The 19,781-nt window shown below is 39.9% G+C and overlaps 1 protein-coding gene across 1 annotated transcript; it reads left to right on the top strand.

The window, feature by feature from the left end:
- Positions 1-1,187: 1,187 nt before the first annotated feature.
- LOC106547704 (lysophosphatidic acid receptor 6) lies at positions 1,188-15,662 on the top strand. Its single transcript, XM_087719090.1, has 2 exons — positions 1,188-1,267; positions 14,288-15,662. The coding sequence occupies exon 2, from the start codon at positions 14,376-14,378 to the stop codon at positions 15,330-15,332; it is 957 nt and encodes a 318-aa protein (XP_087575216.1). The 5' UTR covers positions 1,188-1,267; positions 14,288-14,375; the 3' UTR covers positions 15,333-15,662.
- The last annotated feature ends 4,119 nt before the right edge of the window (positions 15,663-19,781 follow it).

Genomic DNA, 19,781 nt, shown 5'->3' with positions numbered 1-19,781 from the left:
GGTGAACCAAGCTCAGCTTAGAGCTGTTGTACTGGGGAAGCCTAGATAAGGCATCAGCCATGAAGTTCTCCCCCCCCCCCTGAAATGTACTTGAGGGCAAAGTTGAAATGGTTGAAATGTTGTGCCCAATGCACCTGTTTAGGAGACAGCTTACGTGGGGTCTTCAATGCTTCTAAATTGTTATGACCAGTCCATACTTCAAAAGGGTGTTTCATCCCTTCTACAAAATGTCGCCAGGTCATCAAAGCCCATCTAACTGCAAAAGCTTCCTTTTCCCATATAGCCCATCTTCTCTCCGTCTCTGTCAGTTTACATGAGGTGTAAGCGCATGGCTGCAATTTTCCATCAGTGTTCATTTGAAGTAATACTGCCCCCACCGCCACATCACTGGCATCAGCTTGAATGATAAATGGTGCTTCCATATCTGGGTGTTTCAAAACGGGTTCAGCTGCAAAGAGTCGCTTTAATTTTTTGAAACTGGCTTGACACTCCAATTCAAAGGCTTACCCGGTCTGGGCTTGGCCTCCCCTTTTTACTTTAGGAGATTTGTAATGGGCAAAGCAATGCTGGTGAATGAGGGAATAAATTGACGATAAAATTTCACAAATCCCCCAAAACTTTGTAATTGTTTGCGGGTGCGAGTAGGTGCCCACTCAGTTACAGCCTGGACTTTCGCCGGGTTCATCTCGATGCCTTTGTGGGAGATGCGGTAGCCCAGGTAGTCGACCTTCTCTTGATGAAATTCACATTTAGACAATTTGGCATAAAGTTTGGCAGCTAAGCAAAGCAAGATCTGAGGCAAAAGTGAGTGAAATCATACATATCAATATGTGACCAACCGCCTCCCCCCGGTAACCCTCATCCCACTGTTCAATCTGCAAATTCATCAGGCATCATGTGAGTTTCATCTTCAGGTAGCATCATCAGGTGGTATGCAGGACGGTTGGCCTTGACCAACACTAAGCACCAGTCTCCAGCATGCACAGTAGACAGTGAGAACAAAACGCCCTTTTTACAGTTTCTCCTGTACTAAAACTTCCTCTCCCAAATACCAAGCCCCCCCTCCCCGTTTCAAAGGCAGCCGAAAGCAAATAGCAAAACAGAGCCTTGCATGCGGTTTGTATCATAGGAGGTGGAGTGTGGTTTTCTTCTGCTTTACATTTTAAACAGCAGGAAGGAAGATGATTGTGCTGAAGACATACAGGCAAGTGATCTCTTCAAGCAGCTCCTTGCTCTTATGACCAGTCATTCCAGGATGTGAATCTCTGTGAGTAAGTTCTTTGGAAAGAGAGGAGAAAATGGACCTCCTGAATTAGCAAATACCTGGAGGAGAGGTTGCTGGGTTGAGGATCCATAGATTAATTTCCCACCCCAATGTATATAGTCACTCTGTGTTAAATAGAAAGAAACAGATATCTTGGATTGTAATGGTTATTCTTAAATGTTTTTTTTTGTCCCTCCCCGTTCCTTCATAATCAGAGATGTAATACCATCACTGTTTCAAGTTGAAACAGAGTGAGATGAAATGTTTAGTAGTAGCAGCCCAAATGATGCAGATTATCTATAACAAATTTCAGACAGATTACTTTGAGTGTCCCCAAAGGCGACACTGGTCTTGTTTCTTTTTTCCTTGAAAACGTTTTGCTTCTCGTCCAAGAAGTTTCTTCAGTTCAACTCAGACAACCGCTATGGATGATGGAGAATCTCCATGCATTTCCTTCCTGAGGGGTTCTATGCAAAGAAACTAACAGCTGTAAAGAATAAAGATGTTTCTTGAGGGATATGAAGGAGCATCAGAAATTAGCTTTCCCCCCAGAAATAAATCGATGGTTAGGCCAGCTAATACAGCTCCCAAACTAGGGTTGCAGAATTAATTGCTCAGACTAAAAGGTTAAGACTGGGCCTTTTTGACAGTCTACTTTAGAAATGACTGCCTCACTTCTTCCAATGCTCTAAGTCTAAGCTAAAATGGAATTGAGGAATTTGTGATATAGCACTGATGTTCAAGTCCAACTACTTTCTTAGCATTTACACAAATCAACCCGTCCTATTAAGCCATGCTATTGTTAATATTATGTTATTATGCCATTGTGTTGTAATTGCATTAGCTATAGCTAATATTACATGCTATTCTGTAATTACATACTGCTTATTGTGATGTGCGAACCAGCTGGAGATTTCTGACTCATAGGTACTATTGGGATCAAAGAAAGTTAGCTCAAAATATCTTGCTCTACCCTAGAATTCTAATATTAGTTGAATCCAGTATATAGCTGAATAGGGAAATGATCAGTGACTCGATCCATAAAACTCTTGAAAGGTGGAGAAGGATTTTCCATTGATTTTTCATGAAAAACTAAAGTACCTGAGGAACAAACTACCTTAGGGTAACTAATGGTGGTTAACTGACATGTCAGTCTTTGGCTAAACAACCCAGAAATAAAGCAATGACGACTTATGAAAAATATCTAGCACAGCTGGGAAAGATGCAGAAAAGTGTACAGTAACAATATTTTTATGTTTTTAATTCCAAGAAAGATGAAATCTTCTAATTTAAAGGGAAGGGAAGCTGGGATGTGATATAAGATTATGCACCACAGAGGGGAAAAATGGAGCCAAGTTTTTCTCCTTTTCTAGGACAATGATAGCTGCAATTGTGTATAATGGGAAGAAAAAATAAGAGTAACAGGGATGGGGTGGAGGCTTGGGACCCCTACACAGGCTGCTTAAAAGAGCAGAACTCTGGATTTAGGCAGAATTTATTCTGTTTCTTTCTGTATGCCTTACTTCAATCACTTCAAGCATTGCTGAGTACAGAATCAGTTCAATCAGGGTTGAATATAGAAATGAAACAACTGAAAACTGATTTGTTAAGTGTGAGAACAAGCCAATGGATGACCACTGAAAAGTCAACAAAAAGCACATTTGAGGTTGATTAATATCAGTGTAAAAGAAAGAAACTGAAGAGGTTGTTTTCGCAGCTCAAAAACAAGCTTTATGAAAGTGAGCATTTTTTTTGGTAAAAGTTTTTTTAAATTTTTTCCTTTTAAAACAAACATTTCATCATTTATTAATCAGCGTGTTGTCTGAGTGCAATTTTTTTTGTGTCATAATAGTTATAGCTTACCCCCAAATTCTTTATATATATTTATTCTTATTTTAACATTACAACTTAACATATCTCCTGTTATATTATTTCTCTTCCTAAATTATTTAATTTTATACTTTTTATCCGTATTCATTTTCTAACCAATGATAAAATAACCCCATATATTATAATAATCAGATTCTTCCTTTCCTTTAATTGCTAGTATAAGCTACTCATTTCTGCATAATCTAATATTTTCTTAATCACATTTTCATCTTTAGGGATTTCTTCAGCTTTCCAATTTTGTGCAAACACAATTCTAGCCGCAGTTATTACATGAATAATCAAATATACATTTTCTTTACTATATTTTCCTGGTAAGATACCTAACAAGAACAATTCCGATTTTAAGTCAATATATTGCTGCGTCACCTTCTCCAACCACATTCGAATTATTGCCCAGTATTTTTTAGCTTTTATACATGTCCACCACATGTGATAATATGATCCCGGTGTTTGGTGGCATTTCCAACATTTGGTTGATTTGTCTTTAAACATTTTTGCCAATCTTTCAGGTGATATGTGCCATCTATAAAACATTTTGTACAAATTCTCTTCATGTGCAGTTGTCATTGTTAATTTATAATTTTGTTCCCATCATTGCTGCCATTTATCTAATTCTATTGGATATCCAAAAAATTTTGCCCATGCTATCATTGTTTCTTTTACCTGTTCTTCTAGTTTAACACGCAGTAAATAACTATACACTTTTTAAATCATTCGCTCTTCTGTTCCTGTAAGTATCTCATCCAATTCTGTCATCTCCATGTGGAAGCCATATAATTTAGTATCTTTTTCATATCTAGATTGTATCAGATAATTATATGAGAAATGCTTTATTATTAGTATGGGAGAAAGTTAGAGAAAAACACTATTTGAAAATACCAGTTTGGTTTTCGACAATGGAAGTGTTAATGCAGCCAAATATTATTAATATGGGAAACATTGTTAGATATAAAGATATTTTGACCGAAAAGGGGGAACTTAAAAAGAAAAAAGAATTAGAAGAACAAGGGATTGCCATGAAAGTGAACATTGAGCCTGTAAGAAACAACAGCAAATGTTGTCTTTGTGGTGAAAAGGGTGAAACAACTAACCATCCAAAGAGTGGCTGCACCAAAATTACATAAATTGAATACAAGAAGCATCATGACCGAAAGTTACCACAATTTGAATTTGAATATAGCAAGAACCATTGGGCCCATCAAGTTGAGAAGTTTTTGAAAAATGGATGAGCTTTTATGGATTTTAAGATCCAAAAGGACAGGCTCCTTGTTCATCACATGCCTGATACAAGTTATTGAAAAGAAAGTTTGGTTCATTGATGTCACTTATAACAGAGGATGCTAGGATTGAGGGGAAAAATGTAATTTGGGGAAAAAATTACAAAATACCAAGACTTGTAGATGGAAATTGAATGCCTATAGAAAAGAATTCCGCTGTTATACCAATCATGATTGGAGCCTTCAGAGAAATACCTAAAGGACTCCTTTGATATTTGCAAATTTTGAACATATTGGATCTGAGCACCATAATTCTACAAAAAAGGCACTCTGTTTGGAACTGCCTGTAGTCTTATATATTACCTTAATAGGTTAGGACATTGGTTAGGATTTGAATTATTATGTTTCCAACAAATGGTGAATTTAATCATGAATAACCAATAATAGCAATAGGTGGATAAAAATGCCAAATCCAGCCTAAATATCTGCTTGACTGTGCAACAAGTCTTTTTTAAAAAATATCATTTTTATTCAGCATTTTTTAAACATTAAAATCACAATTACACTTTTACAGCTTTCTGTTATCAGTATTCTTTTTTTCATTTCAAATTTTCCATTCTATGACCTATTGTTTCATACATGTACCTCCTTGTTTCATGATTAGTTCTTATTAAAATATATACAATATTTACATCTCTATTACTTTCTGAATATATACCATCTTCTTTTGTTGTATTTTCTATTTATTCATTATGCAGAGATTTTACATCTCTTTTCAAGCCAATTATTCCACCTATTCCATGCCTTATAATACTCTGTCTCCTCTCTATCTCTTAGTTCCATTGTTAATTTATGTATTTCTGCACATTCTAGCACCATTTTTATAATCTCTGCATTTGAGGGAATGGTTTTTTGGTTCCAATTTTGGGCAAATAAGATTCTGGCTGCGATAATTATATGGAATGTAATATATTGTATATCTTTACTTATATTTCCTTTTATTATTCCCAGAAGAAGCAACTCAGGCTTCATGTTGATTTTTTATTCTGTTACTTCTTCCAACCATTTTTGAATATTTATCCAGAATTCCTTAGTTTGGGGACATGTCCACCACATATGATAGAAGGTCCCCTGTTGGGCAGTTTGGAGGTCTATTTGGGAACATTTTGGCCAATCTCACCGGGGGTAAATGCCACCTATACAACATTTTGTAGATATTTTCCTTGTATGCTGCCGACATCATCAATTTATAATTTTTTTCCTATAATTTTTCCCAATGCTCCAATTCAATGTTGTACCCAAAATTTTTAGCCCAAATTGCCATTGTTTCCTTCACAGTTTCCTCCTCCATTTTAAATTTCAAAAGACAATTATACGTTTTGGTAATCATTTTTTCTTCCATCCCTATTACTATTTTATCTAATTCTTGCTGTTCATTTTGAAATAGGTACTGTTCTAAATCCTTCTTTTATCTTGTTTGAATCTGTAGGTACGGCGACCAGTCTATTTCAATTCCCTGTAATTTTAACTCTTGATTTGTTTTCAGTTTTCCTTGTCCATCCAATAACTCCTTATAGGTCAGTATCCTATTCAAATCTATTATGTTGGGGTACATCATTGCTTCCATGGTTGATATCCAGCTGGGACTTTTTGTTTAGAAATTTCCTTTAATCTTCATCTAAATCTCTAATAAGGCCTCTCTCACGTCATGTCTCTGGAAATATTTATGGCCTTTACTCTTTCCCTCCCAGATAAAGGCATGTCTGTGCAACAAGTCTTAATTGTTGCTATAAGACAGGGATGTCAAACTCAAGGTCTGGGATTCAGATCTGGCCCACAGGGTTCTTAGATCTGGCCCGCGGGGCCGCCCTGGAAACAATGAAGGACTGATCTGTGGTGCCTCTGCCAGAGAAAATGGAGCTCAGGAGGGCCATGCACAGCCCTCCCGAGCTCCGTTTTCTCTGGCAGAGGGTTGCAGGAGGCTGTTGCAGCTGAAAACGGAGCTCAGGAGCCTGTTTTCTCTAGCAGAGTGCTTAGGCCACCACAGGTGCCCCCAACACAAGTGATGTCGAGCTGGCCATGCCCAACCTGGCCACACACATTGCGCTCCCCCCCTAAAAGTCAAACAAAACCCTGATGCATCCTTCAATGAAATTGAGTTTGACACCCTTGCTATAAGACATAGCCCCAGCATGTTGGTAGCTGCAGGCTGGGAACTACAGGTTGACTGGATTTAGGAAGAATTCACTGTTTCTCTCCTTATGGCTTGCCCAGATCAGTGTGATCATTTAAGACCGCACTTATGACTGTCAAAAGAAACAAACAAAATGTTTAAAAGTTATGATATTTATGTAATTACTTACCGAGCACATCGAAATTATATTAAAGTAACCAAAATATCTTTACAATCCCCAAGGCAGATCACAACTTCTGAACACCCCTAACGTTTGGAAATTGAACGTTGAAAAATTTGACATGCCCTGCAACATCCCCATGTGATCAAAATGTGGGCGCTCTTAACAAACATTTATGATGGTTTGTTTGTTTATTTATTTATTTATTTATTTATTTATTTATTTATTAGACTTATATACCGCTTCATAGGGCTTTCAGCCCTCTCTAAGCGGTTTACAGATTTTTTAGCAAATTGAGTCAGCAACTTGCCCCCACAGTCTGGGTCCTCATTTCACCCACCTCGGAAGGATGGAAGGCTGAGCCGACCTTGAGCCGGTGAGATTTGAATCGCTGAACTGCAGATAACAGTCAGCTGAAATGGCCTGCAGTACTGCACCCTAACCACTGCGCCACCTCGGCTCTTTTTGGTTGGAATGTCCTGGGGGAATCTCATCACCATTTGTGACCTTCCCAGTCATCTTCCAACAAGCAAACTCTATGCGGGAAATTGGACTTGCTTAACAATTGTGTGATTCATTCAACAATTGCAGTGAATAGCTTAACAGCCATGGCAAAAAAAAGGTCATAAAATCGGTTGTGAGTCACTCAAGAACCACCTTGCTCAGGGATGTCAAACTCGATTTCATTGAGGGCTGCATCAGTTTGACCTGGGGGGGGCATTGGGGCTCAAAGTCACTTGTGTCGGGGGACGCCTGTGCTGGCCTGAGTGCTCTACCAGCGAAAACAGGTTCCTGAGCTCCATTTTTGGCTGTAACAGCCACCTGCAACCCTCTGCCAGCAAAAATGGAGCTCGGGAGAGCTGTGTGCGACCCTTCTGAGCTCCGTTTTCGCTGGCAGAGGGTTGCAGGAGGCTGTCACAGCCGAAAACGGAGCTCAGGAGGCACCATGGGCCCGCCCATCACTGTTTCCAGGGTGGTCCTGGGGGCTAGATCTAAGCACCCCGCAATCTGCATCCGGCCTTGAATTTGACACCGCTAACCTCGCTTATCAACTAAATTTCTGGTCCCAATTGTAGATGTGCTGTAAATGGGGAACTTCCTGTCAATTAGATGTGACACCGTTTCATAGTATCTTATCTCTTTAATTTTATTGCATGTTGTCATCAACTTCACAAGATTCAATCTAAGCTCTACCCTCCCCCCCCCCCCAGTTATATCAGTAGCACATGCAGTATTTCAGTCATAGCAAGAATGGCTATTAATTTTGGCATATTTTGGTGTAACTGTAACACAGAACATAGGCGTCTGTTTCTATGGAGATTCTCAGTCACCCGGGTCATGTTTGTCCCAAAGGAGCTTTTTCAAGAGGCAACTGGACTGTCTGGTTTTTCTTTGAAGACGTTTCGCTTCTCAGAGCTGAAGAAGCTTCTTGGATGAGAAGTGAAACCTCTTCAAAGAAAAACCAGAAAGTCAAGTTGCCTCTTGATAAAGCACCATTGGGAGAGGCATCTGTTACAAGCCACAATTGCTTGCAACAGCAAAACGAAATGATGACATGTTTCTTAACATCATAAACCAAATAATGTAATGATATCCAGGTAGTCCTCGACTTGCAACAGTTCATTTAGTGACTGTTTGAACTTATAACGGCGTTGAAGACAATGACTTATGACCGTTTTTCACACTTATGACTGTTGCAACACACACACACCCCATGATCACATGACCGAAATTCAGATGCTTGGCAACTGACTCATATTTATGATGGTTGCAGTGTCCCGGGATCATGCGATCACCTTTTGCAACCTTCTGACAAGGAAAGTCAATGGGGAAGCCAAATTCGCTTAACCACCATGTTACTATCTTAACAACTGCAGAGTTTCACTTAAAAACTGTGGCAAGAAAGATTGTAAAATGGGACAAAATTGAATTAACAGCTGTCTTGCTTAGCAACAGAAGTTCTGGGCTCAATTGTCGTGGTAAGTCGAGGACAATATGTCCTCCAAATAGAACTATATGTTGCATTATGTCATTACTACCTATGTCAGTATTTGCAGGTGCTACCCTTGATTTACTCCAAGCATGTTCACACTCTACAACAGTGTTTCTCAACCTTGGCAACTTGAAGATGTCTGGACTTCAACTCCCACAATTCCCCAGCCAGCGAATGCTGGCTGGGGAATTCTGGGAGTTGAAGTCCAGACATCTTCAAGTTGCCAAAGTTGAGAAACACTGCTCTACAAAGTTAGGAGGGCTACTCTAGGGATGATCTTACAGATTAGCTTTCTGTGGCTGCATCTAACCAATTAGAAAGCATAATGCAATGTTTCTTTGCATTAAATTATGGGACAGAGAAATAGCAAAAGCACTTAGACTTATATATTGCTTTACGGTGCTTTTTTTTACAAACAATTTTTATTTATTTTTGAACAAAGGCAAACAAACATGAAAATAAAAAAATCCCATCTTCCATTACAAATTGTAGAAAGTGTGTCGGTTGGTTACAGTATTTCCATGCATCTCTTCCATAGTCATCACCTGCTTTTCATATCAAATCGCTTATTTAAAATTTACCTGTATTCATGTATATCACAATTGTTATATCTCAATCTTAATTTGACTATAATTGTTTTTATATCCTTTTATATATAATATTCAAAATCTAGAATAGGATTATATGATAACATTCTATTAAATCATCCTAAAATCATCCAATCATAATACATCTTTATAACATATTCTAGACAAAGCTTTTAAACCTCCTCTCATAATCTCCATGTGTTGTTTATATAAAATTTCATATTATCAAATTAATATATCTATATGTATTATCATTATTTAATTATAGCTATTGTCACTTCATTTTATACATACTACTAGTAAACTAAATTTAGCTTAGTTTTTATTATACATTTTCATTGCATCAACCTGTATCTTTCCAGTAATAGTGCAGTCTTATATCTCTTGCCATTTGTACCATTAATGTTCTAGTTACTTTCTTAATAAATCTTGTATGAACTTCTCTTCGCAACATGTTGTTCCTTTCATATCTCATAAAAGCTCGAAACCCAGCAACTGCTCTTTCCATCAGCTTATCTTTGGTTATCACTGGTGCTTCTGTCAAGATTTCTCTTCTTATCTCCGTCAATTTTTGTCTCTTTTCTTCTTCTGTGCTTTGAAGTCTGGCGTGGAGTTCCAATCCATCTGCCTCCCCTTTCCATATTCCGCTCTTGCCATTACCAACCATGCTCACTTTGTTGTCAGTGTCCACAGTTTTCTTATCTCTTTGCTCATTTTTTTCTTCCATTTTTTAGAACTCTGTCCACCACTTTCTTCATTTGATAAACATCCTCAGTTTTTCCATCAAATTTTTCTGTTTTGTATTCCATATTCTCCAATCTCTGTCACAACTAATAGATTTTGAATTTCAAACATAATCATTTGCAATGTTACAGTTTCTTTTTCCTGCTGCACCATTCTTCCAATTTTGCAGGCACTGCCACTATAGGATTCAAGACTATTTTAATAAACTTCAAACAGGTTCATTTATTATCTTTCAAGTCAAAATGTTGTCTTCCCTCCAATAGCTAGTGATAGAACTTCCAAAAAGCACCTGAATAAACAACTTGTGCTCTTCCTACTGTCACGCTCAGTAAGCAAACTGAAAGAGCCTTGAGTCTCCAGTGATCAAAGAGAAAGAAGAAAAAACAATGTATCCAGCCTCCAGCCTCTAAGTGGCAGTGTTACTGCTTTTCCTCCTGTTGTTACAACCCTCTTTATAATCCTTCTTATTATCTTCTTTATATTCCAAGCTTAAGAAAGAAAAAAACTCTTAAATGAAGATCAAAAACAATCCAATCAATCCAATCAAGCGTTATAAAAAAGAAGGAAAATTTTAATCCATAGGTGTAAGCAAAAATGAAAAAAGAAGAAAAAAAATTAATCCTTTGCAGGGAGTAGGGAGCCTTTGCAAAAATTCCACCCATGAAAAAAAAAATAGAAACAGGATAACACACTTAAGTTTAATGTAGATTAATTTCGCCGCTTATAGTCTTCTGTCTTCAATTTTAATTTAACTTATTTTTTTGGAGGGGGTAGTCTCTTTTTCTAATAATAAAATTTCCTCACCAATTTGACACACTTTCTCTTTTCGCTTTCCTCCTGTTCCAGAGCTGTCCCAACTTCAACAGCTTCATTAGCTGTGTTTCTGTCGCCAGAAATAAAGGCTATTCCTGAATCTTTCAGGGACTTTGCGGTGTCCCTGAGATCAGCAGGAGTTACCCTTCTCAATCACCGTCTCTATGGGATGGTTTAGGTCCAAATTGACCGTCCAGCGGCAGAAATATCGACTGCGATCTCAGAGCACCGAGATCGCATGTCGTGACGTCGTGACGTCAGCCCCTTTCTCCCACTGCTTTACGGTGCTTTACAGCCCTCTCTAAGTGGTTTACAGAGTCAGCATATTGCTCCCAACAATCCTCATTTTACCCACCTCAGAAGGATGGAAGGCTGAGTCAGCCATGAGTCTGGTAAGATTTGAACTGCCAAATTGCAAGCAGCCAGCACTCAGCAGAAGTAACCTGCGGTACTGCACTCTAACCACTGCGCTATTGTGGCTCATTGTGGCTCAAAAGAAATGGCTTTCTATTAGTGCAGTCCATCTGTCTATCTCCCTAATGCTGTCTATCTGAATTGGCTGATGGTTCTCCAGGCATTCAGCCAAAGAAAGGCCTTATCATTCCCTGTTCTTTCAATTAGGCATTTTGTGGACTAATGTTCTGACCTAGGCTTCACCAAATCACGAAACAGACTCCTGGTCCTGAAAAAAAACAACTGTGAATTCCTAGCATTCACATTCAACAAACAGTCTTTCAAGGGGGAATTGCAACAGCAAACCTTATCAGTCCTTGGATATCAGCCAGGCCATTAGCTTCCAGGTGCAATGTTGCACAATGAAATACTTGGCAAGGAATCGCTGTGATAAGCAAATCTTCACACTAAGAAACAAGCTAATTGTCTCCTGCAAACACCACTCCCCTTTTGCTCCTATTTATTTCCTGTGGGAGTGGCCAATCAGCTTCCATTAACTTATTCCTTTACCCCCAAGTCGACCTCTGTTCCTTAATTGTTCCCTTCTCCTGACAGCTCTGCGCATGCGCACATCGGTAAACAGCTCCAGCTGTTCTTCTGCCCCACTTATCTGCAACTTAGAAGGTAGCTGATAACTGTCAGATGGCCCTGGCCCCATCTTTGCCTCCAACATAGAACACTGATCAGAGCCTTCCCCAGACTCCAGGACTTGCCTATGTTCCTCCCCAACCTCCTCACTATCCGAGTCTGCTGCCAGCTCTGCTGGCCACTGGCAGGCCACAACAATTAAATCCAGTGCTCCCTCCTTGCAAAGGAGCTTTGCTACTGAGTCATCATTTTTCTATGTGAAAAGGGAGAAATTAGGTTGGATATATTAGGATTTTAAACAGGCATTATTTATTTTTAAAATAAATAACATGCATGTGGACTAAAGCTGCACAGGTTCAGAGGCCTACAGGACTTGAACGTTTTGACTTAGCAATCAGCAGCCAGAAGCCCTTTCCATTTTAAAGCGGATTTCATCCCTAAGCTTACCAAGTAATGAGAAAAGGGTTTTAAAATAAAATTAGTATATTATGAATCAAAATCTTCTTTATCTTCTTTAGTCTTATTTAATTGCATGATGGAAGATCCTTTCTAAAAGCAAGTATAGGGAACTGCATTGATTTGAGAACTTCCTTATATCTGCAAAGAAGTTACGTATGAGTAAATATTTATCCTTCTTCCATCTTCTACATTTGCACAGATGTTAACAGAATACAGAGTTAGAAGGGATCTTGGAAGTTTTCTATCTAGTCCAACTCTACTCTAGTCCAAGGGATCTAAGCAGGAGACCCTATACCATTCCAGACAAATAGCTGTCCGATCTCTTCTTAAAAACCTGAAATGTTGTTTAAACTTGAAATGCCCATCAAACTTGTTCCCTATAAACCGAGTGCTATAACTTACAATAATGTACAATAATGGGGTGGTAACTTAGGGCTTATAAATCAGACCAATTTTCCAACCAGTTTCTACCTGAACATACCAAGTGAAAACCAAGAAGTTTTTATAATAGAAGTCATGCAATTGGCACCCATAAGATATGGCTGTTTTGAAAAGCTGCTTGACGTTTTGGATTTTGAAAGTCTTCCAGATTATCTGAAGGATGGGAATAAGTTCCTATTTTTTTTAACTGTAAATAACTGGTCAGGGAGAACATTCAAGATAAGTGAAACCTACTTAATTTATTCACCAAATATTATGGACCAATTGGATAGCCAACTTTATGGGGGCTATGGCGTTAAACCCCATTACTTTGTTCTGTTGCTCTCTGCAAGAAACCTCTTGGTATATTCTAGATCAGTTAAAGAAATCAGGTGTTTCTGATCTAGCTAGCCACCGAGAAATTCTGCTTACAATGTGTGGGCGGCCAGCTCCCTTTGCAAGATCTCGGCCCCAGATGCTGCTTTCATGAGATAGAACTAAGACCAGGCATTTCCTTGGTTTCTTCCTGCTTTATAGATCAGGGACCGTAAACATAGACTGGCCTCTGATTCTTTGTCAGACTATATGAATATTTGTTGATTATTGTTGGGCTGCTTCCTAGTAGTTACATTTCTTTAACTATTCACTTTCTTTTTCCTCTCCTTCCTTTCTTGCTACGTTAAATGCCACCTCTGGCTAACTTTTTCCTCTGCAACATTCTGCAGCAAAACGATTTGGTCTATGAATTACCATAGCTGAACTTTGCCCTTAAAATCTAGCAGTTATCTAAATTTCCATTTACAACACTGCAGCTTCCTGTCTAATCGGTGAAGTTTAGAGGGTTTGTTTTAAGGAGTCCAAAGACTGTTCGGGTTTCAGAAGTAAAGCTTAAAAGAGTGTACTGGGGGATGACTAAGAAAAACCATTATTTTGGAACAGGAGTTCCACCTTGAAACCTTGGCTGAATTTCTCATGAGTTGCCCAAAATTGATTGTCCTTAGCACTAGCACTTGGACTTATATGCCGCTTCACAGTGTTTTATAGCCCTCTCTAAGCAGTTTACAGAGTCAGCCTATTGCCCCCAACAATCTGGGTTCTCATTTTACCGACCTTGGAAGGATGGAAGGCTACGTCAACCTTGAGCCTGGTGAGATTCAATCTGCCAAACTGCTGGCGGCCGGTGATCAGCAGAAGTAGCCTGCAGTACTGAACTCTAACCACTGCGCCACCGCGACTTAGCACCAATATTGTTACATGAGTAAGGCTACAGGGAGCTTAGCTTTAAATAGATTGGATTTAAGCAGGTAGAATGAGAAAGAGAAGTAATATTTATAAGTCAGGAAAGATTTGCTTGTATGAAACTTTAGACTGAAACCCTAGGGGCAATGATATATTTTATGGAACTTTGTAAAGTGTCTCACAGAGTCTATGAAAAAGTAAATATATGACCCTGGCAACTGTAGCCTCACAAATATAAATTGCAAATATCTTTTTTTTTCAACTAGGAGGAAGGCATCACCTGGTTCCTGCTAGCCAGGATATATGAAATTTTAAAAGACTGCAAAGTGTGGATCAGCCGCTAGACATTTAAAGATGGATTCCAGCAACTGCCACAATTGTACCAGGGTACAGAATCTGTTCTTTGCCAGCAGCTACTCACTAATCTTTATGATAGGCCTCCTGCTGAACTCTACAGCACTGTACATTTTTATCTTCAGAGATGTTGTCCGCTCCATCACCACCGTCTACATGAAGAATCTAGCAATCTGCGATCTTTTGCTGTTGGCATCAATGCCTCTGAGGATATACTACTATGGCTGGCATCCCAAGCTATCTCAGATCACATGTGAAGTGGCAGGCCTGCTGCTCTTGGTTAACATGTATGGCAGCATCTTCCTTCTGACTTGCATCAGTGCAGACCGCTGGATGGCTGTGTGCTTCCCACTCAGCTCCTGGTCACAGGCCATACGCCGACAAGCCAAGTATATCTGTGTGGGTATATGGACCTTGAGTATTGTGGGAACCATCCCCACGTACTTTGTTGGCAAGAAGACTGAGATAAGCTCCACTCTCTGTTTTGATGGACATCCCGAATATATCACGAATCCTGGTATTTCCAGTACTATGGTGCTATGCTATGCCATTACATTGGCTGTCATGGTAGCTTCTTCCTCTAGTCTGCTCCATGTTTTCCACCAGAGTGTAAGTGTGGAGATGGAGCTGATCAATATATCCAAGATCAGATTAATGGTAGTAACGAATGTGGCCATTTTTCTGGGTTGCTTCTTGCCCTACCATTTGACAGTACTTTGCTATCTTGTACCATGGTTGAATGCAACTCATTTAGATCAGGCTTACAGATATGTCCTGCTCCTGTCCTGTGTGAATGCTGCCCTAGATCCTCTGGTCTATTATTTTACCACTGAGACCTTCCGACGACAAGTACCCCTAGAGCCCTTTCTTAGGACCAGGGCGTCCCAATGTGACTACGTGGAAGCAATAAGACTGCCTGGCCAGCCCTTGGAAGCACAACCTCCCCCTGCATCTTGAACGAGGAAGAGGCCACTAGTGCAGGACCCTAGCTTTTCCACCCAAGCATTTGCCCTTCTACAGGTAGTCTGGTATAATTACATTGCTCAAATAAGAATTCCAGAACAACATTCCGATTCAACAACAGATTGGGGAAGTTCGTTCTTTCCTTGGAAAATTATGGAAAAGCCCCCACTTCAAACTGGGGAGTCCACTGGAGTTGGGTAGTCAATGAAGTTTTAAGTATAGCCTTTATTGCAGTGGTGAAATTCAAATTTTTTTTAATACCGGTTCTGTGGGCGTGGCTTGGTGGGCGTGGCAAGGGAAGGATACTGCAAAATCCCCATTCCCACCCCATTCTGGGGCCAGCCAGAGGTGGCATTTGCCGGTTCTACAAACTACTCAAAATTTTCGCTACCGGTTCTCCAGAACCTGCTGGATTTCACCCCTGCTTTATTGTCATTGTACATCATGTATACAACGAAATTGGTTTAATATAAATGTAAATTTAATAAATAGACAAACCTGGCAAAAGCTTCCCAAACACTTGACTGTGACATAACTAGATAAGGATCCTTGTTTCAGGCTTGAATGAAGCCACTTCAAGTCATTGTTTGTCCTTGGAAGGGCCTGGTGTTTAGATTTGAAGCAAAATAGTGTACCGAATCTTCATGGGCATCTTCTTTCCCCTCTCTGATCCTTCAACAAACTCTGCCTTTTCCAAGTAGAAAGGGCTCAAGAAAAGATGGGTTTGAGTTAAATTAGCATTAAGGTGGTGGTGCAGGTAATCCTTGATTTACAACCATAATTATGACCTGAATTTCCACTGCCCAGACAGTTGTTAGCTCTAGCTCTTAATGCAATTCTATAGAACATATTTATCAGAGAGGGGAGAATAAAAGATACAGCCAAATTTTCTGGTCAATATCTGAGATGCCTGCAGATGTTCTTGGTTTAGATACCTGATTTGCTTCCACTATCCTGCAATCAGCATCTCTCGCGGAAATGGTTGAAGTGTTTTCTGGCTCTAATAACATTTCCCCCCAAAACAAATGTTTGTAGAGGATAAAGTAAACTGTCTACACAACAAATCACTGTGTATCTCTAATGGAAGATTGGCAACCTTCACATAAACGGAAGATGAAATTGCCAGAAAGACTGACTCATTTCAGTTTAAAGCGTTGTAAATGGAATTGAGCACCAGTACATGTCTTGTCTGAAGTCATTGGAATAATAAAAACCTTAAGTCTACACGGATTCTCCTTTTTATCATGCACTTGAGTTTTGAACCTGGATGTCAAATTTAGAAGTAAGGACGAAGGCAAACAATGGCTTCAAAATAATTTTAAAAATGTATTAGGGAAGTAGAGAAGGGCTGGAACTTTTACATCAAGGATAACTTTTGGGTTAAGGGAAAAGTTGGGAACATATAGTGGATACACACAGCAGCTGCGTTGAGAGGTTTCTCCATTTGCCAAAGTGGCTGCTGTAATGGGTACAAACCCCTATTCACCAAAAGCCAGATGAGATCTATAGACTGCTTTCTGGCATCATCATGGAACCCACTGCTGTGTCAAAGAAGTGCATGGAATTTTCCAGGTAATTCATCAAACATGAAGTACAATTTACTTTTTATTTGTCATTTTGCATTTGTGTTGCATGCATTCACACAGGCAACTGCAGACGTGGAATGAAACAGGGACTCTCGTTATGGCCACAGTAGTGCTGGCTATATATTTAAGTCGGTGTTTCTCCTTTTTGTCAACTTTAAGATGTGAGGACTTCAATTCCCAAAATTCTCCAGCCAGGAAAAGAGATCTGGGAGTTGAAGTTCACACACCTTAAAGTTGCTAAGGTTGAGAAACACTGTGTTAAGTGTTCAGAAAATGGCAGCACCTGGCTGGTTTCATCCAAAGTGGGAAGTGAAAAAGGGCCAGGCCTTGTTAATACATGGGTAGACAACAGTGGTGGGATTCAAATAATTTAACAACCGGTTCTCTGCCCTAATGACCACCTAGGTAGGTGGGGCTTGGTGGTCATGTGACTGGGTGGGTGTAGCCAACTCAATATCACTCAGGTTGATGGGCGCTTTGTCTTAGTTGTTACAATGTAATAAGGGTTAACCGGAGAGGCAGTTTCTGTAAGCAGGGCAATAAAGATTAGGCTAGATACAACACCAGAATTTTTCATTCCTGCCTTCCTTACAGGATTAGCCCTGTAAAGTGGGGAAAAAAATCAAAAGGTGATTTCTTCCAACAACCGGTTCTCTGAACTGCTTAGAAAGTTAACAACCGGTTCTCCCAGATAGGTGTGAACCGGCTGAATCCCACCACTGGTAGACAATCACCAGGGGATTCTAGGGCAGGGGTTACCAACCTTTCGGACCTCAGGGACTATTACATGCATAATTTTAAATTCCGTGGACCACTAATATGATCTGCTTAATGACCGGCTGGGTGGGCATAGCTAGGTGGTCATGTGACTGGGTGGGTGTGGCCAACTGAATGTCACCTACATCAAGGGGTGCCTCACCAGCCTCTTCTCACCCCTTCCTTCCACCCACTCCTCACTTGCCCGCTCCTTAGGGCCCCAACAGGAAGCAGTTGTTGGAGCTCATGTTGCAGCCAGCATGAGAAAGAGTTGGCAAAACAACCTGCTCAGTTCAAATTGGATCTGACCAAGAAGGAGGCTCAGCAGAAGCACCTCACTGAGTTCTATGAGCATTGGCTTTCCAAGCAAAGGGAAGACCTGTGGGATTGCAAGGCCAGGTGCCAGCGCCTGGAGGCTCAGCAGGCTGAGATGGTCAGCCAGTTCCAGACCATGATGCAGTCCCACTGGAATGAGGCCCTCCGGCTCTTCGCCAGCAGCAGCACTTTGCCCAAAGCCCCGCACCAGGAGGCTGAAGCAGGCCCCAATTCAGAATGTCTCTCCCCCTCCAACCCACACAAAAAGACTCTCTGCAGCAACACAAACATTCATTGCACATATCCAGTCCAGGGGGTCATAGTGTGAGGACCCCTGATTTAGTGTAATATAAAAAATGAAAATAATTTTTCTGCAGACCACCAAAATTTTCTCACGGACCACCAGTGGTCCCGAGACTACCAGTTGGTGACCACTGTTCTAGGGCTATACATTATGAACTGGAAATGGAAAAACCGTCCTAGCAGATGACAATAGAAAAGCAACTCCACATTTTTAGTCAAAAACTAACTAGAGACCAAGGCTCAAGCACAATACAAAAGATACTTGACTTCTTTTAATATTGCCACTGATGTTCTTTCTCTTTTCTTCGTACAGGATAAACAACCTTGTGCATGCATGAACACAAAGGACAGGTTTCACAAAAGCTCAGACAATGTTTGTTTTTGTACACTGGCTTAATGGGGTCTGTTAAAGATCTTGGAGCTTCATTTGCATAACATTGCTAAGCTCGGCTATTGTGAAACCATTAATTTTCCATGGCTTACCATGGTATGGAAAGCCTTCACATGTGGTTAGATTACAGTTTAGTCAGTGCACTGTTTGGTGCAAATCCAGAAACAGGTCAGTTCAGTAAAGAGGAACTTGTGTGAAACTAGCTCAGATATATTTTTCTTTTCTTTTTTATTAAAAGTGTTATGTAATAGCTCTAAGGTCTTTTGAAACAGGAATTGGTTAAAACATGAAATGCATTCATTTCAGATAGATTACAATTTTGGTTTTATTTTTTGTCCCCTCAATTGGACATCACCGGAAGAAATTTCTAGCTCCCAAATTAAAACACTGCTGTGAATTTCCATTCATTTCTTTCAAAGATACATACAGTGCAAATATAAGAAAACAGATTGATATAAAAAGCTAGCTGTGGTCTGCCTCTTCCATCCTATGCTTCCTCTCTCTGTGTTGAAACTCAGATAGAAAGGAAACTCAGATAGAAAGAGTGCAGAGAATAGCAACAACGATGATTAGGGGACTGGAGGCTAAAACATATGAGGAACGGTTGCAGGAACTGGGTGTGACTAGTTTAATGAAAAGAAGGACTAGGGGAGACATGAGAGCAGTGTTCCAATATCTCAGGGGTTGCCGCAAAGAAGAGGGAGTCAAACTATTCTCCAGGGCACCTGAGGGTAGAATAAGAAGCAATGGGTGGAAACTAATCAAGGAGAGAAGCAACTTAGAACTGAGGAGAAATTTCCTGACAGTTAGAACAATTAATCAGTGAAACAACTTGCCTCCAGAAGTTGTGAATGCTCCAACAGTGGAAGTTTTCAAGAAGATGTTGGATAACCATTTGTCTGAAACGGTATTGGGTTTCCTGTCTAGGCAGGGGGTTGGACTAGAAGACCTCCAAGGTCCCTTCCAACTCTGTTATTCTATTCTATTCTATTCTATTCTATTCTAGATTATGGACTGGAGCTTACTGTATTCTCCCCCCTCATTCTCATTGGAATCAGGTTCTTATTATTTCTAATTATTTACATGGCACAC

Source organism: Thamnophis sirtalis, unplaced genomic scaffold (genome assembly GCF_051295495.1).
Source record: "Thamnophis sirtalis isolate CommonGarterSnake01/CBP01778 unplaced genomic scaffold, rThaSir2_p1.2 scaffold_6, whole genome shotgun sequence".
Lineage (NCBI taxonomy): Eukaryota > Metazoa > Chordata > Lepidosauria > Squamata > Natricidae > Thamnophis > Thamnophis sirtalis.
Note: the sequence above shows the minus strand (reverse complement) of the source record. Positions and strands in the feature narration are given on the sequence as shown.

Bases quoted from the DNA above. Each gene is read 5' to 3' on its own strand.
- LOC106547704 (XM_087719090.1), top strand. From the start codon at position 14,376: ATGGATTCCAGCAACTGCCACAATTGTACCAGGGTACAGAATCTGTTC.